This window comes from Zeus faber, assembly GCF_960531495.2.
Source record: "Zeus faber genome assembly, chromosome: 6".
NCBI lineage: Eukaryota > Metazoa > Chordata > Actinopteri > Zeiformes > Zeidae > Zeus > Zeus faber.
In genome coordinates this window covers 12,681,722-12,708,636 of record NC_137201.1, presented here as the reverse complement: position 1 = coordinate 12,708,636, position 26,915 = coordinate 12,681,722, and the positions used below count along the sequence as shown (strand labels likewise).

The following is a 26,915-nucleotide window of genomic DNA, read 5'->3' as shown; positions in this document are numbered from 1 at the left end:
TGTGTTTCAATATGTGCCTTGTCTCCTATTCGGGATGCAGAAAGAAAGAAAAATGCAAATACGTCGAATTCAAGGAGGTGGAATTCAAAGGCACCTCCCCGTTGGAGGTGGATAAACAATCCTTTAAAAAGACGGCAGTCACTGGCGTTTCTGGACCACGCATTGTGAACTAGTTAAAGCTCTATTATCCTGGAGCACTGATATTCAAATGATAGGGTAGGAATTGTAGAGGGCGTGAGCACACTGAAGATACAAGTATTTAAATAAATAAATATTTTAACTCACTCATAAATCTCTCAATAGCTCATTAGTTTCATTTCATTTCACTCATTTGCATCAGTACAAAAATATGTGACTTACAGCCCTGTGTTTGAAGTAATTTATATAAAATTGATGTTATGGCACTAGTTCAGATGTTTTGTACTTACAGATGCCCACTTACAGTACTCATCTATGTGGCTTAGACATTACAAATCATTTAGTTGTAATACAGAACATAAACATGACATATTTATCAATTTAAAATTGCTTGTTTTATTTAATTTTCCAAAAGAGCCTCCATCACCTTGCATGTTTCGCCTTCTCTTTTGTCTGTGGCATTGCTTTGCCTTAACAATCCATTGACAGGGTTTAAGTTTGCCAGTCATAGGGGTCATTTGGAGGTGTTGCAGGGAGTCACATTTTTACGGTGACAATAAGGTCCAATTGGGAAAATCCACGCTGGTGATGAGGTTACGATTGACTAGGGAGAAATACTCCTTTCACCCATAAGGAATGTCTTTTGCATTTTGTGTCCAAACCTGCACTACCTGTATGCCCAAATTACTATGTGTGGGCTCTCAATGGAAAACCAATGGCAGAGCAATGCACCCTCAGTCTCTACAAACATCCTGCCAGTACTGTGTATAAAAGTGTCTTCCTTTTCTCAGTTGGGTTTTAATAGCCAGCCTTGGCCTCGTGTTCTGTCCCCCTTTAGACTTTGTGATATCTTCCAAGGTCTGAGCCAAACACCCTGGAACTCTCTGTGGTCCAGTCAATTGCGGCTGCATCAGCATCACATTGGATTCCCGCTCTGGCTCAGTTCAATGTGTTATCCACGCTACTTATCCTTGCATACCAATCAACAGCTCGGATACTTATCGCAATGCACCACATATGATGACCAAGTTGTTCACAAGTCAGCAAAACCACTGGAGATTTGTCGAGTAGCACCATCCAGAGAAGGATCCTCTTTGCCATTTGCCATTTTAACGACTGGATACTTACTGTTCTAAAAATTCATATACATACCCATAGATGGAGGCGAATTGCTAATTCAAGTCATAAGAAAAAAAAAAAAATTGCAGAATGATCACGGTTTTTGTTTGTTTGCCTCTCTACCGTTGAAATAGAAAGAAAAAAATAAATTTTTACTACAATGAAAAAGTATCTGGTCTAATATCAATCTATCTATTTAAATACAGAATATATACGTATTTGTAAATATTGCATTTCATTTTGTGTAAAAATACAAATTATAAAATAAAGAAATAATATTAATAACTGTTATATTATTATTGTCTGTTTGCCGACAAATATACAGCAGGAATCAAGAAGGGAGTTTATTAAAAAAAGTCCAAAATGGCTCTGGACCTGGTAAACTTCTACCCAGGCCAACTCATAGGATACACAGGCACATTAAACACACACACACACACACACACTCACTCGCACACACATGTGTGTGTTTAATGTGCCTGTGTATCCTATGTGCCTGTGTATCCTATGTGCCTGTGTATCCTATGTGCCTGTGTATCCTATGTGTGTGTGCGTGTGTAATTGTGTGTGTGTTTGAGTGAGTGGGTGTGTTTGTGTACAAGTGGCTTGTCATGCAACCGGGTGAGAAATTTATTTGGTCCCTTCTGTGATTTGCAGATAAACACCTTATATCCAGATATGAGTATTCCTAATGGCTTTTTAATGTCTCTTTAATTTTCCTTTAAAGGCCTCTAATGGACTGGACTATGTTTTCACACAGACAAGGCCTGGAGGCTCAGACTCATTTAATGGCACCCATAGAGCCCCAGAGTAGGGTCCGACAGGTCCATTAGACTTTATGGATTCAGCCTCTTGTACTGTTGAATAGAGACGTAATACTTTTCATTTTACTCCAGAGGCCTCATGACGCCTACTTCCTGGTCCCTATGGCTTTTTCTTTACAGCGTTTGATTAAGGTTAGAACCAGGCTCTGGATCTGAAGCTCTGAGTGCTACCAATATGGACCAGATGGGGGCTCTATGTCTGTTTTTCAGTCAGTATGGGGATTAATATCTGTCATGGGATCCCCGCAAGTATTCCATTCGATTCTTTATCTTGGCCTTGGTTACTTTGTGTCCCAGGCCTTTGGTCATGATGCTGCATTGTAGTCCATGATACCCTTCACTTTTTTTTGCAACAAACCATCATTGTCTTAATGGTGCCAGTAATTGCTTCTCCTTACTGTTCCACCGGAACAGTTTCATTGCCATATTATGTACTCTTTTCATGCCGTACCCCTTACATTCAAAGAGATGGTTGAGAGGCAAATTAATTATCTCGGTAAACAATTTCCACTAAAAGAGGGGCAGAGTGGAATTTTCCGTAAGATTAAAATGTATTTTTTGATCATGTTCCAGAAACCGCAGCGCAAGGTTAAAACAGCTGCACTTTTATTGAATTTGCAATCTGATATTTATTTACTATGAACGCCGGTGCAACAATACACCACTGGATTGTGTTTGACAATAATATTTATATATGTGTGTGTGTGCAAAAAAAATGAGAGAAGGGGAGAGAGAGACAAAGAGTACTTATGTACTGCTCAGGTTTGGGCGATAATGGAGGTATGATTTAACAGCGATCGCAGAAAGCCTGTGATAGTGTAGCCGGTGATGTGTGGAGTGGGACATATAGAGGTTAATAGCCCGTGATAAGTGCAGCCTTGTGGGTTTGGTGTGTGTGTGTGCACGCCCATGCTTGTGTGTGTAGGGGCGATCACATTTACAGTGTGAAATGTATTTGCATTGCAATTAATGTCATAGAGGTCGGCCTTAAATGACATCTTTATTTATGCGTCATTATGTATGGATTTGTGTGTGTGTGTGTGTGTCTGTGTGGGAGAGAGAGAGAGAGAGAGAGAGAGAGAGAGACCGGCACATTGAGTGCTCATCCATTTTTCTGCTCACTGTATTTGTGCCGCCGCCACCATCCTTATGGTGTCTTTGTCAGCCTTAATGTATAGGTTAATAGCAGTGTTTGGGATTTAAATAGAGACAAAGTGAAAGTGTGAGGGTGGAGGGAGAGGCGGGTGGAGGAGGGGGGTTTGAGCAGAGTTTGATTACAAGGTTTTTTTCCAACCCCGATTCTCACTCCGTCAGCTGAAGAGCTCCGTTTCAAAGACAATTTGTCTGAGCGCTTTGGTGGAGCGGGTCCTTGTGACGAGGGAAGTGTGTGTATGTGTCTTTTGCCTTTTGCATCAATCTCTACAGGATGTGTGTAAGCCAACGGCAGCAATGGAAAACCAACGGTAGCATGTTGTTTGCGTGATTGGTGTCATGTCCCGGTGTGTTTGTGTGTTTGTGGGAACTCCCTACATCAGTCACACACTTACAACAGCAGAGATACAAGCCCCCCTCACCCCAGGGGTCTTCTCAGTACTCCTTGTCCAATCCTATTTGACTTCCCAAATCACCACCTCCTCCCCACCAGTGGGGAGTAGAGTCCCCAGGCTAAAGGGGACACATTAGCGAGGTCAAGATCCACGGTTGCGCTCCAGATCCAGTTCATTTCCAAGGTAATGGCAGCTTCATCCTCCGGGGTTTTGTTTTTTTCTGTGGAATTCATCTGTCATTTAAGAAAAAACACATGAGCACGCCTACACTGATTTTACACACATGTACAACACACATCTACGCACTACGCGCGCATCTGCTGCCATCCTGCAACAAGCAGTGCCTGACTTTGTCTGATGTAACCTTATCAAAACACAGTCCACAAGCGCTGCGGTCTTGATTGATATTGCTCCTTTAGCGTTTCGCTATCCTTCAAAGAGCACAGAGACACTCACTTATTAGAAGGTAATGGTTTCCCGTGGCCCTGACTGGCTGTCCACCCACATTAATACACCGCTGGCACACAGATTAAACGTGAAAACATAAGGTTATAACTCAAATGAAGGAGCCTTTGTTTTCCATGGAGGTATAAAAACCTGTGTGACCAATTTAATCAGGTAATTCAAAGGTGTGTTGAAATGGCCGAAAGATGTAATAAGGTACGGTTTGATCGATGCCTCCTCCCCCCCTGCCGATCATTTTCCGGAAGGATGTCACTCCTCTTCTCGAGTGTCGGGTGTGTAGGCTTTTATATTGCGCAGACACAGAAGCGTTTCAATAAGGCTATGTTCACACTACAATTTGGATTTATTGCTCGAATCCGATTTTTGGGGTTTGGCTGTTCACATTATTTTTTAAATGTGGCCAATATCAGATTCCAGGGTGAAGTGGTCGCGGTCCTGAACTGACCCGTATGCGCAGACGTAACAAAGACGTCACGCAGCACGCGCTGTCGTACGCAAGTAAACATGGCAGGCAAATGCAGGGTGGTTGTCAGGCGCCTTGGGGCCGTGAGCCTCAGCTCAAGCTCTTTGAAATCTTCAAATCCAGACAGGGCCACGGTGTTTTTTTTGTTTGATTTAACAACGACATTTCGCAAAGTAAAATAAAAGCACAATGTGCGCAAATTGGGCCCCGATTGCTCCCTCAGGGGACACATACACACACACATGGTATTTAAAATGTGGTGCCATTCATAAAACACGGCGAGCGTGGGTACCCCCTAGCCAGTTGGTTCATTTATCTATTTATCTATCTATTATTTATTTTCCCTCCCTGCGCTGTATACACTCCAGAACGGTGGCGGGCAGCCGTAATGGGGGTGGCCGCGGTGCGGGTGGGGGTGCCGCAGTGCGTCTCACTCTGTTCGCCGGCCCCGAAGTCGGGCGCAGACTTCAGAGTTTATTCTTGTTACACAGGGGTACTGATAGTCATTTAATGTAGATGTATTTAATGTATTTATTTTCCTCGGTGCGTAACGGGGGAGACACCCATCCATGCTATGGCCCAGTCCGTGATAATAAAAAGGTTTGGGAACTCTGCTCTGAAGTGACGTAAAGGTCGCATGAATTCCGATTTGACTGTCCAGAATCTGAGGTCGCATTGCAAAAAATCGGACCTGTATCCGATTTAGTACCACATATGAAAGTGGCACAAATCCGAATTGAAAGGTCAGACCCCATTTGATTTGTGCTGTTCACACTGTCATGAAAAAAAACAGATCTGAGTCACATATGAGCAAAAAAATCTGATTTGGTCTGCAGTGTCAACGTAGCCTCAGTGGTGGAGAAAATTCAGTCTTCCAGGATGACATTTTTGTTTAGCGATTTTCTTCACTTGTCTGTGGTGAATCGGCCTGAGCAGAGTAGCAATCTCCTGGACGGTAAGGACATTATCATGGAAGTGAATTTCAGCGGAGCTCAAAATGTGAGAGAGAAGTAAAACCGGAGGGATGACATGAGGCATTTGTGGCTGTTGCGGTGAATTCCCGGTCTGGGTCTGAAAATGTTAAAAGCTTTTGATGGATCTCACTGAAGCTTGCTAAATTCCCTTGGGTGTTAAGTTGTCCCCCCCCCCCCTTTATTTTCTCACCCAGGTATGCTGTTCTGCGAGACCCGGCGGGCTGGCTGAGTGTGAACCCGGTCAGAGGAATTGTCAACACCTCGGCCTCCCTGGACCGTGAGTCGCACTACGTCCGTGACAACAAATACACCGCTGTCTTCATCGCCACGGATAACGGTGAGTTTGACACGTGCTGATTGAGTGAGACGAAACAGAAACGTTTGTTAAAATGAAGCATTTCAATTCCCTTTAAGTAGTTCAAGGTGTTTCCATGGCAATGCGATGGTAAAGCGTGGTAGGTAGACACAGTGGAAGTCCATGGCCTTCTTACTCTGGTTGTATAATGTATAACTGTCCTTAAAATAATTCCTCCGGCAGCACAAATTGCATCGCGGGAAGGAAAGGTCTGGGCCCGGCTGTTTGTTTCCCGGTGGCCTGGTAGAACCGTCATTATCCTTACGGACAGTGACATGGCCTTTAGCAGCACAGATGCTATTGGGCCATATGGTCACTTGGCAGTGTCCACGGGAGAAACCACCAACCCCCCCCCCCCCCCCACACACACACACACACATAGTCTCTCCCTCTCCATCTCTATCTATCTATCTATGTGGCCCGCTGTGCTCAGGAATAGCCTGACGGATCCATTACAGAGCCTGTGAGATTCTATTAGCAGGTAGCATATAACTGCTGTTTTGCAGCCCCAGATGAAAGAGGGAAAGGAGGTGGTGGTGTGATGGTGTTGGCGGGTTGAGGTGCAAGGGATCAGAAGTGGATAAAGGACAGAGATGATAACTGGAAGAGTGGAGGAGTGGAGGAGCCCTGCTTAGCGCCGCCATCGCTACGACGACTGAGAGGTCGTTCATCCTCAGTCAGTCCTGACTCTTCTCGTTCCCAGAAAAGCAATCACCACAGGATGCACATGATACTTGGACTTCTCCTCTGATCTCTTCGCTGTTAGAGTTTACTGGTGACCACTGGAAAATATATTCAATAAGGAGAGATAGGAGAGACCACCACACCACAAAGGGTATCATAGAGCTTGATTTTGTTTGCATTTAGGCCCATTTGATGAACAGTTTGCAAATGTGAAGGAAATCATACCAACTGTTTCACTTAAACAGTTAAATAATTAAGGATACTGATCAATGCTCCACCTCCACCTCACAGCCCTTTGCTATGCATTCTTTGATGGGGCAAATTTGCTCATTTCCCCAGAGCTGTTGATGCAATAATTGCATGAAAACCCACCTATGTTGACAACTAACAGAAAATCAATTGGCCTCACCTTCTCTCTGGCTTTATCTCTCTGCGTGGAAAGCCCAGATGACCAATGCTGTCCTCACTCTGCCCAAGAGCAGAGAGAGAGAGAGAGAGGGCTAGGGATAGAGCAAGTAAGCAAAACAAGATGCAACTGAGAGGTAGGAGGTGAATGTGAGTCATGCAAGAGAGTTGTGGCAGTACATGAGAATTAGAATAACACCATCGCAGAAAAGATGTTCCTAGAAATGTAATCAATGAAGAAGAACCAAGAAAATATGATACAGCAGGTTTTTTTTCATGTTTCAAAATTACTTTGTAGGTGGCTTATAGACAAGGCAGCAGGGTTTATTGGTGAAGTATAGTACCAAAAGGAGGGATGGATTACTGTGGAGGAGCTGGATATACTGCCCCATAAAGGCTGCTCTCTGAATGTACTATAAATTGAGAACGAGGAGGGTACACCCACCCTCTGTATACCGTTCACTACACCACCGGGTCTTCTAATATGTGTAACCTTAACTGTTTGTAGAAAATAACAGGCTGTAACTGGGGGGGAGGGGGTTATGTGGGGGCATGTCGCAGCAGTAATGGAACTGTTGTTCTCTGTTCTGGATCCAGAACACTTTGTTTTGCCAGGGACATTTTAGCAGCCAGCCCAATTGGCAGTTTCTAGCCCCTCACTTGATCTTGAGCACCAGCATGAAATGGCGACCAAGCCATCTGTAAATTGTGTGCATGGTCACCAGCGGATCGAATGAAGGTTCCTTTTTAGCGGTATGGTAGTGAGCGCGGGCACCAAGGGAGCAGCCCCTCCAGGCAGGCGGTGCAGACGGTGAAAGGTGGTAGGATGTTGGTAGCAAAAGGCGGAGAACAGCGACACACAAGAGATAATGTAGAAAAATAAAAGATGGATCTGAACAAGCAAAAGAGTAAAGCTTAGATGACAAGTACAGAGGGAGGAGGGGGCATGGAAAATAGGTAAGGAATAGGAAAGGGCAGAGAGCAAATTAAATCCGAGGGGAGCAGTGAGGATAGAAGAGAAGAGAGAAAAGAGGAGAGTCAACAAGACGTTGGGAGGATGCAATGTAGAGAACAGTGGTTCAGGGTCAGGGGTCATCCCAGCTGGAGACTTTACAACTGGAGCTGCTTGTCGGGTTTCACTCTGTTGCCATAGCAATCAACTGCACTCACTAGAGGAGACCACGGACCCATTTGTCACTGCTTGATGTGTGACTCACCCTGTTTTTTTTGGATGCACATGGATATTTGCGTGCACAAGCGAGTATCCATGTGCTTGTGCACATTTTTGCCTCAGCATTGGTATCAGAGAACATCCGCAATGCATTAATCTGATACCCGGATGATGTCTTATCAAAAGAAAGACTTGTGAGCCTTTTTGACACATAATCATGTAAAATATCTTATATGTCAATCTTATGTTCCATGAACTTAAAAGTAACATTTCTTTAGGTAGGACTCAGAAATGGCATCAGTGTGACCCCCCAATGGGATGGAAAATTACTACCTAGCTATCTGAATTTAGAGTTAAACACAGACCATACTCTTATTCAATCGGAATGTTAATTTCATATATCGTGTGTGTGTATGTAATTTTGTATGTCGTGTGTATGGAGCCACACACAGATACAGATCCTCCTCAGACTCAAAGAGACATAATCATCATAATTGCCTCCCTCCTCCATCTATTCTCCAAATGGTGAGGTATTTTTGGATAGGGCACATTATCCAGATGCCACAGTTCTATGGCAGAGGTTGGGTCAAAGTCTGGACACTTAGGAGGTCTGGTTCTTAGACTTCAGTCTCACTTCACTTATCGTTAAGATAAGGCTGGGGTGTCAAATCCGAACTTACTGAGGGCCATGCTGAGGGTTGTGAATAAAATCAAGGGCCAGACATTTATAACAATGATTCATTTTTTAATTAAAGAAATATAAGTTACTGTATTAAATCAAAGAAAATATTGCATGCAAGCATGCACAGTTCAAATATTATGTTTTTTTCATGTTTGTGGGTAATTCTTAGGAGCAAAACTGATTAATAAAGCAACATGGTATTTATCAAGTGCTGAACAATGTTTTGTATAAAATAATTTCACAATTAAACAAATCCCATTTGCATGACAGCACTTTTGTCTTTAACAAAACAACAAATAAGGCCATGGTTTTCAGCAAACCTGTTTGATAAAGCAAAATAGTCAATGTAATAAGTCGTATCTCAAATTGTATGTATGTATGTATGTAAACAACAATAGGGCCTACAGTATAATGCCAAGTTTAATCTAACTCTTGCCAGACACTGCAACTTTTCTCAGAAATGATCTTGTCTATTCTCGGCTTAATGTTCTTTGCTTCGGCCACTTTCAATACTAAGAACAGATGCTGGTCTGTGAGGCGGGATCTTTGGAATGTCTTGTTCAGTTTGTTCAACAACATCAACATCCGTTCGCACAAGTAGGTGCTTCAGAACATGATGCGTGCAGCGTGAAGGCGAAGCTGTGGCATTAATTTGGGGTGTAGAGGCGCTAACTCAGCTGCCCCAACTGACTGGTCCTGGGTCTTCAGAGCGGCGTCACATCGCAATTCAATGAGTTCCAACTGTAAGTGCTCAGGTGCAGTGTTAACATCAATTGCATATGGATTTGCGAACATATCAAAGTTTAATTTCTGTGATTCAACTTCAGCAAATCTCCTGCTGATTTCCGCTTTGAGGGGCAAATTCACAAAGAATGGATTGTGGCCGCTGATAGCACTATGAATCACTTGCAACCGCTATCTGTGCCGTCTTAGCCTTATCCAACTGAAAAAATATATTGCGCTAATGACAACGCAAACAATACCCATAATATTTTGAAGCTGAGTGCTATTTGCCATTGTTTTGCGTCTGATTGCAAGTATCATGTCATACCTGTCAACCCTCCCCCTTTTTCCCAGGATTCTCCCATATTTTACCCTTCTCTCCCAATGTCCTCTCATTTTAATATTTTCCCGTAAATCTACCGTATTTCCATATTTCCAATCTCTGCTCCGCTGAGCGTCCCCGGTCCCTGTTTCTACAAAAAAAAACCAATAAAAACAGTATTTTTATATTGTAGATGTATTTATTTCCTCTGTTTCCTGACTGAATGGAACAAAAAACAGCTTAACAAGGAGACTTTCTTAGGCACTTCCCTCAGCGGAGCTGTCCATGGTCCTGATACTTGACTGACAAGGTCTCCCTGTTACGCACGGGCCTTTTTTGTTTCATTCAGTTTGGAAACCGAGGAAATAAATACATTTACAATAAGAGAAATTTGTAGAAATGGAGCGGAGATCACCATAAACGTAAACTGGGGTGGCAGAAAATACAGCTGAGGGGCCAAAGTCTCTTCTTGCCCCCTTGTGGTGCCAGGCCTGACAAGAAGCAAGAGATTTCAATTCTCTGTGAAAACATATAATCTCCATGTTGTTATGGATTATGAGTGCTCCCACAAAACAATTCCCATGATGCAAATGACAGGGTCCCCCCTGCAATTTGCATTCCGGGATAGGTTTTCATGTGTGCATGTCTGAAACTGCCACTTTCTTAAAACAATCACTGTTCTAAAACAATTAAAGCAGGAAATGGGAATGTTTAGAAGTTACAGAATTATAGAAGGGTCATGTTAGTATAGTGAGCATGAATTAAGAATGAAAAAAAAAAACTAAACTCAAAATTAAAGAATTAACTTGAATTATGCATTTTCCAAAATTGTAATAAATTAATGATTCAAATATTATTTCAGAAAAACACATTCAACATGATCTCATTGACGGAGTACAGCTCTATCCAAATGTAACCATTTCAATTTAGAAAACGAATTGTGTTTCTAGATGGGTATTTTGTGCTGCAAAACTCTGGAAATGCTTCTAAAACTACCTAACTTCTGTTTTCAAAATCATCATCTTTGATAAGTTGATGGTTCCGAAATATTTTCTTGATTCCCACAAGTGATACCCTGTTTTGAAGCTCTCTCTACACTTCCATATCATAATTTTCATTTTCATATCAAAAAATAAAAATGTAAAATTTCAACTTTGTGTTCAAATTGTGACCCGAAAGTATTTGGTGGTTCAAATTTGGGATAATGTAAGTATACAACTCAACAAATTATATAACATAGGTCTAGTTGTTTTGAGAAATTTTAATGCGGAAAAGTTACATATGTACCTTTAAACGTTTTGACATAATATTGAAGTTGAACTATTAATAACTTTGCCTGGGGATCCCCTGGAACCTCTCGAAGAATTCTTGGTGGGACCACGCGCCCCACATTGAGAATCACCGGGTGCAAAAAACTGGAAAACTTTGACAGAGAGCTCCTAGTGATACTTTGGTGGCTGATGGAGGAAGCCTCTGCTGATGACGTCACACAGGTCCGCAGGTCCCGCCCCCCGAATGGGAACAGCGCCATGCCGCTTTGCATCCGCACGCACAAAGCGGGGATGCAGGACTGGCAGTGCAGTGATGCGCCACAGCATTCACCTGGAAAGAAAGGTTTAGCAGCAGCACACAAACACTAAACAAAAAAGAAGCAGTCCGAAAACAGACTGCCGCAGACGTGACTTGAGGAATTAGATCCAAATCATCACCGGGATGGTTACGCCTCTTGTTGGGTTTCGCATCATTCAAATGCAGAGAGACCTTTTTTTTTTCGACATTTTTTGGAAATAATTACAGGGATCCAAACCTTGGTGACCTCATAGCTGGCTACGGCCGTGATGACTCTTGACCTACAAGCCCCATTGGCTTTTGATTGTATTCACAAAATAAATATTCTGTTTCCCCTCTTTCTTGAAATTGTCAATATTCATTGTCCACTCTTCTTTTTTGGCATTTGTTTATGCTCGCTACAGGCATTTATGTTAATTGAATTGTATCCGAGGTAGCCTATTTGGCCTTTATTAATTCTCTGATAATAGATTGAGAGTGGAGCACGGCAGCGCCTCCTGCGTTTCCATGTTGTATTGTCACGAATGCCAATTTAAACACCAGAGCACATGCCACATTAAAGTGATTGTTAGAATTTATTGGTGGGCCTGATTAAAGTCGTGGAGGGCCGTGTCTGGCCCTTATGGACATATCTGATATAATACAAGTGATTTTGTTAAAATCAGCTCAGTTGATGAACAGCACAATGTTGGGATGAAGACGAAGGACCACGGGACAGACGGCTCTTCTGTGGACCTCTGTCATATTCATGTTCTCAAAGGGTTGTACCTGATAAAAGTGTGTCTTAAAGATGGTCCTCTGCTCGATAACATCTTGGGAACTTGATTCCCAGAGGAGGTCATTAAGGGCTTAAAACTGCTGGACCAGCTTTGCTACCTCTGTGTCATCGTATTCTGTCTCAAACCCACAGGAAAATATTATCACATTCAATACATATCACAGTGCCTCAGTCTTACAATGGTTACATCTGTGTATTACAGTACACTCTGCTTAGTTGCATGGTTCATGGCATAAGGCCAGCATTGCCAGTTAATGACCTTTGTAGCAAAGGAGTATTCCAGTTCTGATATCTCTAAATCTATTGTCCATGCTCTGCAAAAGCTGGTCGATCATTATGTTCTTCGGTTACAGAATCAACTGCGTGCGATAGGGAGATCCCCATGAAACTCTTGGCTGCTGGTGCTTTGTTGAGCATATCTACATAATACAACAGTGCCAAACAAAAAGTCAAAATAGTTTTGATATTTTGATACTGAAAATGGATGCTGGTTCTGTTGGAGATTTCTCACTGCATGGTCAGGTGTTTTTTTGGTTTTTTTTTTTTTTAACCTGTGCTGTCAGCATGCTGGGCATACAACAATGAGTATTTGTATGCCATTGAATCAAGGACAGTTAGTCTGCAAGTGGAGTTCAAGGCCCGGATCCTGGCCCCACGCCGACAGACCGACAACCTGCCCGAACCGCCCACCCCACAGGCGAGCCGATGCGACTCTCATGCCCACCCACGCCCGCTTAAGGGCAAGGCCCGCCCCCACCCCAGCCAACCAGACACCCCACCCGGCGCGAGGTGGTCAGTGTGGTTAACCTGTCCGCTACAGGAAAACAAACTGAGAGTATTAATTATATTTATTCTGCAGAATAAAGAGAAAGATACAGCCATGCTTCAAATCAGTGGTGTGACAAGTGGGTTTCATACTGATGGAAGGTTGTGTGCCATTGGTCAGGTGTCATTTACAATAGTGCTATAAAACAACCACAATGCTCTGTCAAGCCCCCTGGGGTTATTCTTATCTTCAAACAAGGTTGAGGGAAGATGGAATGTGATCTGGTCTTTACAATTCAATAGGCATTATTGGAAAGAACAGTGTCTCTTCATATGAGCTGCTGAGACACTCATTAAAATCCCAAGTCAATGTTTTTAAAAGCTACATAAGACACCAAAAAGGCTATTGTCCTATATAAAACATGTGAAACATCATTCAAAGAATTTATCATCTGCATTTTTCTCTCACACTCCCTCATTTTGTTTGCTATGCAGATTAAGCAATGGTTATCACTAACAATGACAACAACAAAATTAATTGCATGAATATAATTACTAACCCATCTTGGGGCTCTCCTTCTCGTTTTGGTGTAAGTGAAAGTGGGTTGTGGGAGCGGCTGTTATTTATGTCCCGCTGTGAAACCGTGTTTCAATGTTGGCTCATCAACAGGACGATGGCGATGGTAATGAGGAAGATGATCACAGACGTGACCAATCTTTTCCATCGTTAGGATCTTTATCTCAGTTCATATCTGATGATTCTCTGTCATTGTCGTTTTTGCCGGTCCTCTGGAAGGATGGGGACTGTCTTGCAATGAGATGTGTGTACCCACATTGATTGTTCTGCCACCCTAACTGCTGCTGCAGTGGTAAGGAGGATCTGGAATGACCCCAGGAATCTGGCAGAGTTCCAGCTTTTCCTCTGGAAGTCGCGAACCACCACCCAGTCACCTGGTCGTGTAGTGGTCCTTCAAGAGGGACGGGTAGGGTTGCTTTGACCTGGGCACATGGACTTAAATACTTGGGTGAGAGACACATTATGACAACATTGTTGGGTGTAGGTCTACGATTGTAAAAGTGGGGTACGTGGAATAATTCTGTGATTCCCAAACAGTTATGTTGAATAGTCGACTACTTGTGTAACAACAGATCAATACTATCACAATGTCTAATATGTAAGAGATAAATAGAAGATAGAATATTGATTAGGCTACAAAATCACCGGCAGTGTATAAATCATGCAGGGTTTTTAAATTTTCCGAGAATGCATTTCTCGAATGTTGCCTGAACATAACCCCATCTACACAAGCCATTAATTAAGTAAAATCTAAAAGTGATTAATACTGACCGTATCTGATCATTACTGGTTTACGTGATGCAATTCATATGTAGCTTTTGTCGACACAAGACAGACCTAACCGCATTGGTCTCCCGGTCAGTCGAAACTCAGTCGACCTTACCTTCACTGGGATTCCATTCAGAAACACATGTCAATCATTACCAAACAATATTTTAACCATGACAATGTGTCATCTTGAGATCTTGAGATCTTGAGTCCATCATGAGATGTTTGAGAAGAGAACTTGGAATAGAATGCAGAAAACTGGCTGTAGGAATGCCTCTTCGTACATTGTTTGTGCCGGCTGGAGTTATAAGGAAAGAATAAACTATGTGACCATCTTGTTCTAAGTATTTTAGGAAGTCCTATGTATCCATGACACAAGCAGATCAATAAACCATCAACATTCGAATTAGTGTGTTGCCATTTACAGTATAAACTCAAAATCAGCCAAAATAAATATCCGTAATTGGGCAGAAAAAAACACTACCACATAACTTCAACAATAGGTTAAGCAACTAGAGAGGGTAAGGAAGAACAATTAAATAATGTGACTCACATACCAAAACATTTAAAAATGTAGCGTAAAATACGATATTCCTTATTTATTTAGATAATTTTTACTCACACCCATAAAGGTACAATTAATAACTGCAAACAATAAGCCTGAGATCTCAGCAGTCATCAAGCTAATAGAAGCCTGACTGGCATTGATCAATAACATTTGATCAACTATCCATTATCTCATGGTCAATTTGTGTTACCTAACTCCTAAAAAATCACATAAATGATGTGTTTAGCTTTGAACTGCTAGTCTTACCTTTTAGTCAGGGAGTATTAAACTATAAGTCACATCGTTTTGCAGTCTGATTAGAGAAAAAATGATAGGTTATTTGGCATTTCCAATTAAGTTAACACCTTTACTTAAAAAAAGAAAGATTATATATATATATATAAAATCTGTGCCTAATTTTGTTTCTACTTAATAATTTAAGTTAAATTGTCAAGTAACTGTTAAAAACATTTCCTAAAATTTGGGAAACTATTATCTTATAAACTATGATACTATTAACTAATTTAAATTTGCCAATATGCTTACTACAATGTAGTTTTCCTTAGAGTACATTTGATAATCTGTGGACTACCAGGATAGACAGATTGATAAAACAACAGCTGTGAACACATACAAAATTGCCATGGTGATCTCACAGGTGCCATTTCCAACAGGACTTGAGGTAATCAACTATCCCACAGCTCTCAGTTGGAGCAGAAAAACATTCCAATTGCAGTCATTCAGTTTGATGTTTTGTCTGATGCAGTGACATCACTGAATGCAAGTCCAGAGGAGTACAGTTGGCCAGGGTCCACAACTGTGCACAACACCTTTCATGTTCATCGGTGGAGGGGATGATTCAAGATTCAAGATTCAAGATTTTTATTCGTCACTTACATATACATACTTTCATACATATATGCAGTGAGATATAATGCAACGCACCCGGTGATAACACACAATATGTCCTAGGAAGAATTTCTAATAGCCCAACTAACTGACTCCTAAAACGTAATACAGTAAGTCGAATACTTATAGAATAAAATAAAAATATATAGAATAAAATAAAATACAATAAAAATAAAATGAAATAAAATGCAATAGATAGAGGGAATATGCTTATCTATATGGAATAGGCAATTATGTATATACAGATATGTGCATTAAAGTGGCATGTGAATAAAGTGAGGTAGTGTTTGGGATAATACAGCACAGTATACAACAGTACGGCGCAGCATTACGGCAATACGATCAACCCTGATGAACAGCACAAGTCAACGCTTGTTTTTAATTTCACATAACAGACCTTTGTTTGTTGTTCAGAAAATGTCCCAAGTTATTCAACCTGATGTTGGCCAAACTGGATCTCTGTACACAAGGTCTTCACAGACCTTCTCTCCAATGCAGGAGTAGGCATGTCTCTCAGCTGAATATCAGGCAAATTGGAATGTCCTCCGGGCCTCTGTGAAACCCTGGGGTGCTTAATGTGTTTGTTGCAGATATTGTCAGAAGATAAAAGAAAGGTCTACCACAGTAACAGGCAGTGTCATAAAGAAAATCACTCCAGGGTTCTCTGATAACAGTGTCCCTGAGTGATAACACAGTAATCATTAACTCAGCTTCTGAACATTGCTCTAACAACTCGGTAAATTTAGGAGACACATTTAAAATAAGACAATAAGACAATAATTTAAATAAGGACTAATCAAATTGATTCTGGTTCTATAGGGCACTCTATAATATTAGACAATAATTTTAACGATGGAGCTCAATATGAGCTATAGAGCTAAATTCAATTAAGGTTTTTCCATTTATATGCTTACATGCATTTCATCTCACAATAATTCCAATTAAGCCTATTCAATAATTTCCAAATCAATTGAATACAAATAGTAATAATATCAACCATTTACAAGGACTTCTGAATGCTGGACATGTTATGGCCTTACTCAGTTGTAGAGCAATTCTCTTTGATCAATCCTGTTGTCAATCCTTCAGGTCTTCCCAGTCAGACGCAGTCACATCTACACTAGATAAATACTTAAAACTGCGGAAATAAAACACTGAATAGATGGGTTGGTTAATATCCATCAATACACAATTACAGCATTGATCGATTCAGAAGATATTTTCAAATTTAAACTTGAAATTTTGGAATGCCCAAATTAAAAGCCATTGTAACAGCCAACGTATTTAACATTTATTTTAGTGTTTAAAGCTTAAGTAAGCGAACATACACATCCATTACCTCTCTAGTGTACAAAACAAAACAATTATTCCTCTTTGTTAAACTACTTGCTAAGTTTCATACTGTATATCAACAGCTACCTTATTCGATGTCAATTTGAGATCACTTCTAGAATAAAAAAATAAAATTAATGTGGTTATACTGAAACAATTACCAAACTCCAGTTCTGAAAACAAACACTCATCATACTCCTCACCTTTACCAAAGTTGCATTAATGAGCCAACAGACACTTTTTCCAGCAACTTCACATCTGCTACAACTAACCACACCACTATGATCAATATCACAATCATCTCTCTAAATATACTCCAACAGTTCAAACTGTTCAACATCTATTCATACTACCTTAGCATAGACTATTGTTGTTAACTGGCGCTTAAATTAGATTAGATTTTTTTGGTCATGCTAAACCCCGCTAGTTAACCATAATTACACAGTGCACTATTTGACTATTAGTTCAATCATTCAGTCCTGCAGCTTCCTCTGCTGAACCACTATCTTACTAAAATGACTTTTACGTCTCTTTTTGCTCCAAGTTCTATCCTAAACAAAGAATCCCAAATGCATCATGTGCCAACTTTCCCGCTTTCATTGTCTTTCACATCAACTTCTCGCCTTGTGATCATATTTTCAAAATAATTAAGGCCTTGCAGTATCCTTTCCAGCAATCCACCCAGATTTTTAAAATTATAAAGCTGCTTTTGCACCAAGGACTCATGTGTGAAGCTAGTTCGACATGTTATGTACAACACACATCCCACGCTTATCTTGCGTTTATTGACACACACACACACTGTGCTTATCTAGCGTTTATGCATTTGCTTGTTTTATCAAGATTTTTATCAGCCAGGTAGCTAAACATACCCCAAGACACTGATAAAATCGCTCCAAACTCATCCTATCCCTGCGCGCTCCAGGGTGATCTATTGGACAGGTGGTCACGTTCCCCAGACACCAATAAGATCACCCAGCATTCATGTGAAGTGTATTGCTGCAAATTGAAACACACAATGGGCCTTTGAACTCCATCCTCTCCCTAACTATTCAAAACTTACTGAAACTATTTCGAAAGTAAGTCGCATGGCTGGTCTACCAGTACCAAAAAAAAAAAATAATTGTTATATATATATATTATATTACATATTACATATTACATTATTTAAATATATATATACATGTGTGTATTTTTTTTGGTATTAATTATTTTTATTTATTCATTTTTGAATCACATGAGAGATACACAGCACGACCGACAGGAATGAATGCCAACCTGTGTCCCAATATACCGCACGGCTGGCAGGTGGCTTTATTTATTAATATTATCAATTTTACTTTAGTTATAAATTGATTTTCTTTTATTCTGACAACACCAGAAGTTCCTGCACCTACCCTCAATGCTTTGCTACTGAGGGAACAAGAGTACTTTTCTGCTTTCTTGCCCTCAAAGCTTTGCTACAGAGGGGTCAAGAGTAATCTATATACATATAGTTTAATAATTGTGTATTCAATAATGTCGACTTTATTATTGATTAACATAAAAAATGTATAAACAATAAATAAACAAACAAAAACAACAATCTCTCTTGATTGATGCAAAATTGGGCACTTTATCCACGGTCCCCAAGACCAATATATCCACTGCCCTTCCTAACCTGAGCAGCTGGTGACCCTCTGTCTGTGTGGGGGGGGGGGGTTCCAAGCTTAACAAAAGCTTCTTCAGCGATCCTCTAGATCGTTACAATCTCTAAGCTTACTCAAAGTTATTTCCTTCGATCTTCCCTGGTCGGTACAATTTCTCAGTAAGTCCTCACTGTAATTTGTTTGGGATCTTGTGTTGCCGCTTCTGGATCTGCCATCATGTGCAGACGACTCCTTACTGCCATTGTGCACCCAAACTGGACATGAAGAGGTCCAGCAGAGCCAATCAGAGAATCTCATCGTCATCGCCAGATTGATGGAGAATTCTCACTGCGTGGTCGTGAGGTTAACCTGTCCCATGCAGGGAAACAAACTGAGAGTATTAAAGATATTTATTCTGCAGAATAAAGAGAAAGATACAGCCATGCTTCAAAACAGGGGTCTGATTAATCTTCCCCTGCTTCTGATGAAGAGGGTTCGATACCGATGAAAGGTTGTGTGCCATTGGTCAGGTGTAATTTACAATATTATTGCCCGTCAATCATATCCCTAGGTGTCTCTCTCATACAATGATTTAACAGTCAAACTCCAGTCACATACAATCTTGCTGTGCTATAAATCAAACCATAATGCCCTGTCAATCCCCCTGGGGTTATCCTTATCTTCAAACAAGGTTGAGTGAAGATGGAATGTGATCTGGTCTTTACAATATAGTAGGCATTATTGGAAAGAACAGTGTCTCTTCATATGAGCTGCTGAGAGACTCACTAAAAACCGCAAGGCAATGTGTTTTAAAAGCTACATAACGTAGAAAAAATGCTATTGTCCCGTATAAAATATGTGAAACATCATTCAAAGACTTGATCATCTGCATATTTATCTCACAGTCCCCTATACAGTTGCATAACAGACAAACATGATGATTTGTGGAAGATCATTGCAATCAGTATGTTCTATGTTTGTCTAGGTATCAGAACGCCTCCGTGAAATACATAATTTGGGCGCAGATCTACCCCCAAACCTGTGTCTGTTTATTATCCGTCTAGAATTGATCTTGATGAAGATAAGTGCTTCAAGTATGAAATGTCAATGTCAATTTCAAAATGTGCACCGATCAAACTTTTAGGGTTTTCTGTCTGCGACAGAGAAGCGACTAACCTAGCTTTGGTCTTGGTAGCCACGACCGCCAGAAGGGTGGTGTAGCTTAACGACACAAGGTATTGTTTCAACCTGAGTGCGAGGCTTGACAAGCTATTTGTATAAACTCATGCCCGGAGCTGCAGGTTTCCTTCTGACTGATCCTCCGCTGCTCAGCGAGTCCCTGCCGGGACACCAGCTGTTCACTCATCTCACACCCACTCCGCTGGCTCACATTCACTGGTGTATTCAAGATGGAGGAGAGTGGAGTTCACACACAGTGTAGCGTTGTTTTTTTAATGTGTGTGTGTGTGTGTGTGTGTTTGTGTGTGTGTGTGTGTGTGTGCGCGTGTGTGTGTGTGTATATGGAGAGTTTTGTCATGGTAGAGGGCAGTGTTCCACTGGCCTCCTTGTGTCTGGACAAGCACTGCTATGTGTTTTGCATATGTGTGTGCATATTGGCTCTCTCATGCATACTTTAAAATATAGGGTTTACTGGTACTGGTGCAGCTGATTGTGTGGGTGTGGGTGTGAGTGCGCGTGTGTGCGTGCGTGTATGTGTGTGTTCATGTGTGTTGTGATTGTAATGTTTTCTTCTGCTCCTCATTTAAATGTTAACCCAGCTCCTGGTGGAATCTGCGCGCCATTTAGGAAAAGGAATACATTATCAAAGGCCCAGTGGCCTCATAAACCGTAAAACACACAGACAGTCAGCTGTCGCTGTGCCAGTAAACCTGCTATTGAAAACTCTTAAAGTATGCATTAAAGAGCCAATGACATATTTGTTTGGAACAGGAAAATATGACACGTGCGCATCAGAATTATTGCGCCTCTGTCATAATTACAGCAATATTAGGTAGCACACACACAATGACACACTCTCTGTCTTTTTCTTTCTCTCACACACACACACAGATGGTTTAGGGCGTAATATGTTTTAGTATTCATCACAGTCAGATCACATCCTCTCTGGCTTAAATCAAAGGCAGAAGGTAGAGGAGAGAAGTGATTCTGAATTCTAATGGTCGACAGACCATGCTCTGTGAGAAGTAAGACTAAATTGTATTCTGTGTGTGTGTGTGTGTGTGTGTGTGTGTGTGTGTGTGTGTGTGTGTGTGTGTGTGTGTACATGCCTGTGTGATTGCGTGCGTGCGTGCCTGTGCGTGCCAGTGCGCGCGTGCGTGTGTGTGTGCTTGCGTGTGTGAGTGTGTGTGTGTGTGTGTGTGTGTGTGTGTGTGTGTGTGTGTGTGTGTGTGTGTGTGTGTGTGTGTGTGTGTGTGTGTGTGTGTGTGTGTGTGTGTGAACACATTCACATTCATTTGACAGGCTTGCATAATAGGCACATCATCGTTTTGCTCAAAAGAAGAAGAATGACAGCAGAATTCACCCGGCGCTAGTGATACTAGCGGTGTATGTGTGTGTGTGTGTGTGTGTGTGTGTGTGTGTGTGTGTGTGTGTGTGTGTGTGTGTGTGTATCTTGATCCCGATACAAGGACTCCACTGCTTAGTCAGATAGACATGTCATGTCAGATAGATAGATAGATAGATAAATACAATAGATAGATAGATAGATAGATAGATAGATAGATAGATAGATAGATAGATACGATAGATAGATAGATAGATAGATAGATAGATAGATAGATAGATAGATAGATCGATAGATAGATAGTGTAACCCCCCTTCTCCAGAAGAATGATGTTTGATGACTCCGAGTGTCAGTGAGGGACCCGGAGGGCCACAACCTAGAGAAAGATATATGGAAGATACTGTATGGATAATAAGGATAGACTAGAATGTCCTTGGAGAGTCCTTTATGGAAGAAGTTCTCTGATCTTTTACTTTAGTTCAAGTATAAATACCGAGACACAAAATTACTCTTATAAAAGTGAAAATACCACATTGACCTTTCTATTCAAGTTGAAGTATATAAGTACTTCAACTTCAGTATTAAGTATGAATCAAATGATGCAGCTCACAATTTCAACTTACAATTGAAATAGTCATAGTGTCATAGTAATTTCCAAAGATATGGAACAAAATGAATAATTTATAAGCAGTTTGATAAATCCACTCCCTTGTATTTTTTTTAAACAAAATCAACGTGACTGTGTTAGAAATGTAGTAGAGTCATAACTTCAGTAGAGTTCCCACCCATGAGCCAATCACGGCGGTCGCTTGATCAATGTGGGACTTGCGCCTCGGTCATCAACAGAGACACGGTGGGTTGTGATGAAACCAACCAGGCTTCCTGGAACTTACACAATGTTCATTGGACCCCAGACTTGTGTTTCATGGACGCCAGACAGCTCAGCGACGGGGGGCAAATGAGACGAGCTCAAGAGAGCGGGAGAGAGGCGCGATCATTCGAAAGATTACAAGGATGTCAGGATGCGGGGAGGACAATGTCGAGGAACGACGGGGGAGAAGAGAGAGAGAGAGAGAGAGAGAGAGCGAGGGCGAGGGAAGAGCGCGACGTACAGAGGAGCGGAGCAGAGCGGTAAAAGAAAAGCAGGCGCGATTTTTCCACCGTTCACCCCTCATCCCGACGACCCTGCCCTCGCCGGGAGAATCCGGGAGCTGATAATGTGAAGTACCTCGCCAAAATTGTGCGCCCGCCTGGCCAATCAGTTGGTGTGGAGTCATGCTGGCTCAGCGGCTATAGGTGGCGGTGATTTTTCTTCTTCTTCTGACCGCAAGTCGTCATGGCTACGACGGGGGCGACCGGGGGTAGGATCTACGGCGCCGAGACCGGGGACAACAGTGGGTCATACGTCGCAGAGCTCCAGAGATCACAGACAGTTGGATGCGGTCCCTCCTGCCGTGTTCCGTCCTGCGCCTGAAGCCGCCGTCCCATTTTTACTGACCTGACACTCCGTCTCTATCTTTATACCTCTGTCGTCTTTCGTCTTCATTTCTTTCAACCAAAGCACCTCTCCATAGCAACTAGGCGCCAAGTTTGCCAGCATTAAAGCTTACCTCGCACTGGAAAGTATATTCTGTCTTTTTGGGGTTTTTTTCTTCTCCCTTTTACATCATTAAGCGCTTCTTTAAGTGGTGTCCTCAGCATACTTGTTTCGTCATCTCAAGATCAGAGATTGCCGCTGTGGCTCATGCGCGAGGCTGTAGGCCGAGATGGGGTCCTATTGCCGGGAGTGAGGCACAGTCGGAGCAGGCTAATTATTTCCCCAAATACTTAGAAGTACAGGCTATTTGGTGAGCGACTATATTCTTTAACAAGCGCTGATAAAAAAATGTAAACCTCTAACGCGTGTGAAATCTGAGATGATTTTCCGTTGGCATTTTCCCTGTGCGGACACCTCTAAATCTAAATTTTTAGTAAATTGGCTCCGACTAACCTGGAAGTGTGAGGCAAGGTGGAAAGGGACGGGGAGGCTACAGTAATACATGCAGGTTGAGCGCTGGAGATAAAATGGTGGTGTCAAGCAGAAATGGTAACCAGTGGCCCATCCACAGTCTGTTAAAGGCCATCTTTTCTGACAAAGATGTGTGTGCATGTGTGTGTGTGTGCCTGTGTGTGTGAGTGTGTGTGTGTGTGTGTGCGTGCGCGCACGTGTGTGTGTGTCTGTGTTTGTTTGATGTCTGGTCACAGTCTCTTGTTAGCTGTAAAGGCCATTACAATTAGCACTTGGCAGCAGGCTGCAGCCTGGAAGTCAGCGGGGAGGTAGTTGGGTATCTGTCATATTTTCCTCCTGCTGTGCACACACTAACAAATCCAGGTGTACACACCAAATGCAGGGGCTAATTCTCAGCTTACAGTCATGCACACACACACACACACACACGCACACACACACACACACACACACACACACACACACACACGCACACACGCACACACGCACGAACACGCACACACAAACACACACACACACACACACACACACACACACACACACACACACACACACGCGCAAGCACATACACACATGCAAACATATAAGTGCATATATAAGGAGCAGAAACAAGCCTGTCCCTAAGGAACCCATTAAACAGGCTGCAGATCGTTTTACTGCCAGGTCATAACATTCTGGTTTAGTGCCAGAAGTTCGCATGCCGGGAGCTGCTTACAGCAAATAGGATATATGAGTTTTAAGCCAATCAAATTCCATCTTAACTTCCTATTTAGGAGCCAATCAGGTTTCTTTATAGCATATCAATAGGCATTGTCAGATGCTTTACGAACCTTATAAAAGCAACATGAATACATGAAGCCAATGGAACTTGGAAAGGAATTTGCTACGTTCTTTAAAAGCAAAATTACACATATCAGGGAAAGCATTACTTCCGCTGCTGGAAACTTCGATCCTCAACCCTATATAAGGAAAGCAACCATGAGGTACTTTAGTGCTATTTCTGTTGCAGAGCTCTGTAAGGGTTGTGATAGAGACTAAATCTTCCATAGGCTCTCTTGATCCCGTCCCTATTATATATTTTTTCAAAGGTTTTCAATAGTGACTCAATTGCTGTTGTGAAACCAGTGTTGAAGTAACCACACTTGGACTGTGTGGTCTGAGGTACAGAAACTACAGCCCCTCATCAAACCTTTCTTTTCTAAGTAAGATAGGGTAGACCGAGGTTGGTTGGCAACAGGGGTTGGTTGGCACACAGCTATTTACTGGTACTGTGCACGTCACAGAAACAAAAATGTAACATCAAAATGTGTGCTTTCTTAACCTGCACTCATCTCCGATGTTAAACATAACATACATTCACGTCTGAAAGTCACAAACTCTTTTGGTGACTTTGGTGACTTTTTGGTGACTTTGGTGTCGAAAGCAACAAAGTGAGCTTTGGATTATTCTAAAACGGAAACAAGCATCCAAATGAATAATTTTATTCTTCTACTTTGTATATGCATTTTGCATCTGCTTTGCATTTACCGTCACCATCTGATGGTCTCCTTTAATGCAAAGCACTTTGAGTTACATGTCGTGTATGAAAGGTGCTGTACAAATAAAGGTTATTATTATTATTATTATTATTATTATTTTTATTATTATTATTATTTACTATTATTAATAAAGCATTTCTATATCTTGTGTACAATTTCTAAGCCAATTATGGTAAATATTGCGCTAATGTCGAAGTTCTTTCTCGCTTCAGCAACACAAGGCCCACTTTATGAAGCCGTGGTTGTGGCCAATTCTACTTTTCTTAGATGTCCTTTGTGCTTTCATTTGACTTTTTATGTGAATTAAGGGATGGAATTAAAAAGAGATTTGATTGATGGTTGTTTGATTGAGCCGATTATGTGCCAGTAGCTTTTGGTTAGATTTGTTGGCTGTACAAAACAGCCGTGTTCTAATGAACAGGCTCTCACTTCATTAGCTGAGGAGTGTCTTTTCATTATAACGCAGTCGTTCATTCTAGCATTAAAGTGCAGTTTTTGTAATTTTATTAAGTGTGTGAAGTGCCTAATTTGTACTCTGCCAGGCAGCAACAGGCTGTTTCTAACAGCCAACTTTGGGAACAACAGTTTGCAGACCAGCTGAGTTATGCTGTTTAATACCGATCTGTAGACTACAATTTGTTTATGATTAGGCTTCAAGCAGATTATGAAAAATCTTGCAGCAGTGTTTCTCTCCAGGATCAGCTCTAAATCTCTGAGAAACCCCAAAGGCGGACGATGTTGGTGCTTGATTAACAACCCCCCCCCAAAAAAAAAGAAAAAAACAGTCTGGCTGTATAAGCCCAGCCTAATTTATATAAATTCCATCCAATCCTTCTACCAATCACTTGATATAATAGCTGGCAACTGATAATGCAAACTCTATTTTGAAAGTAATTTGTGAGACTGGCAGCGCTGCACCTGTCCCCAGTACCACTTCTCTCCCACAAGTCATCTCTCCTCATCACTCTCCTCCTTTTCTAATTGGCTAATTGGCTCTGGCTGGTTTTCATCTATCGCCCCCATCAGCCAATCAGATTAGCGGACAGTGATGTCATAGTGCCTCGCCAAAGCCCGGGAAACAAAGAATCAAGTGGGTTATCTTAAAGGGGGCCTATTATGCTCCTTTTCAGCAAGTTAATATAGGTCTCTGATATCCCCAAAACTTGTTTTTGGAGTTTTTTGCAAAAAATTCCACTCAGATTATGCATTCCAGCCATTCTAACATGCCTCAATACCAGGGGTGGGCAAACTACGGCCACATATGGCCCATGGGGGGCCGAGGCATTCACATTCCTCAATCCTATACAACAATCCTATAATATATTTACATTTGTAGTATTCATTTCACTGTTATTTTTCTGTAATACTTAATTGTACCCCCAGATGACGCATTGCTGGTCCGTCTCTGATGTCAAGTCACTCTTCTTCACTTTACCTGATCGCCACGTATGCGTCGCCAATAATAAAATGAGAAAAATTGACATTGAGTGTCACGTTTATAACAAAGATTGGATTGCACAATATATTTTCACTGCATCACAATCAAAGGCTGTGTGTCTGATTTTCCCCCAAAAAATGTTGCTGTGGACATACTGGCACACATGAATGAGCTGAACGTGAAGCTACAAGGGAAGGATCAGTTTGTATACGACATGCATTCAAACGTGAAAGCCTTCAAGATAAAATTGATTTTGTTCACGAAACAAATGACAAACAAATCATTTGCACATTTCCCCCACGCTAGCGCCGCTGAAACAAGCCCCCCCAACATGCCAGCAAATACAGTAAATCGCCAGACGACCTGCACGGAGAATTCTGCCGTCGATTCTCTGGTTTTGAAAAGTTTTGGGAAGTCACTTCAGCGGGTGTCACGTCCCCTGTCATTGGATGATGAGGCGGCACCGCAGGAATTACAGTTGCAGCTGATTGATCTCCAGTCCGACTCTGTCCAAGAGGAGGAGTTCAACTCCGTCAAGCCGGATACGTTTTATGCTTCACTGAACGAGACAAAGTTTTCAAACATCCGACAGTTGGCACAGAAGATGCTGGTGTTATTTGTCTCTACCTACTGTATGTGTGTGGACAGACGTTCGGTGTGAT

The 26,915-nt window shown here is 41.7% G+C and overlaps 1 protein-coding gene across 1 annotated transcript in view; it reads left to right on the top strand.

Annotated features, from left to right (window-relative positions):
- cdh13 (cadherin 13, H-cadherin (heart)) overlaps positions 1 to 26,915 on the top strand; it is a 378,607-nt gene that overhangs the window by 326,866 nt on the left and 24,826 nt on the right. Inside the window, exon 11 of the mRNA XM_080002151.1 lies at positions 5,725 to 5,867. Within this exon, the coding sequence (XP_079858277.1) occupies positions 5,725 to 5,867 (143 nt within the window). The remainder of the gene's footprint in view (positions 1 to 5,724; positions 5,868 to 26,915) is intronic.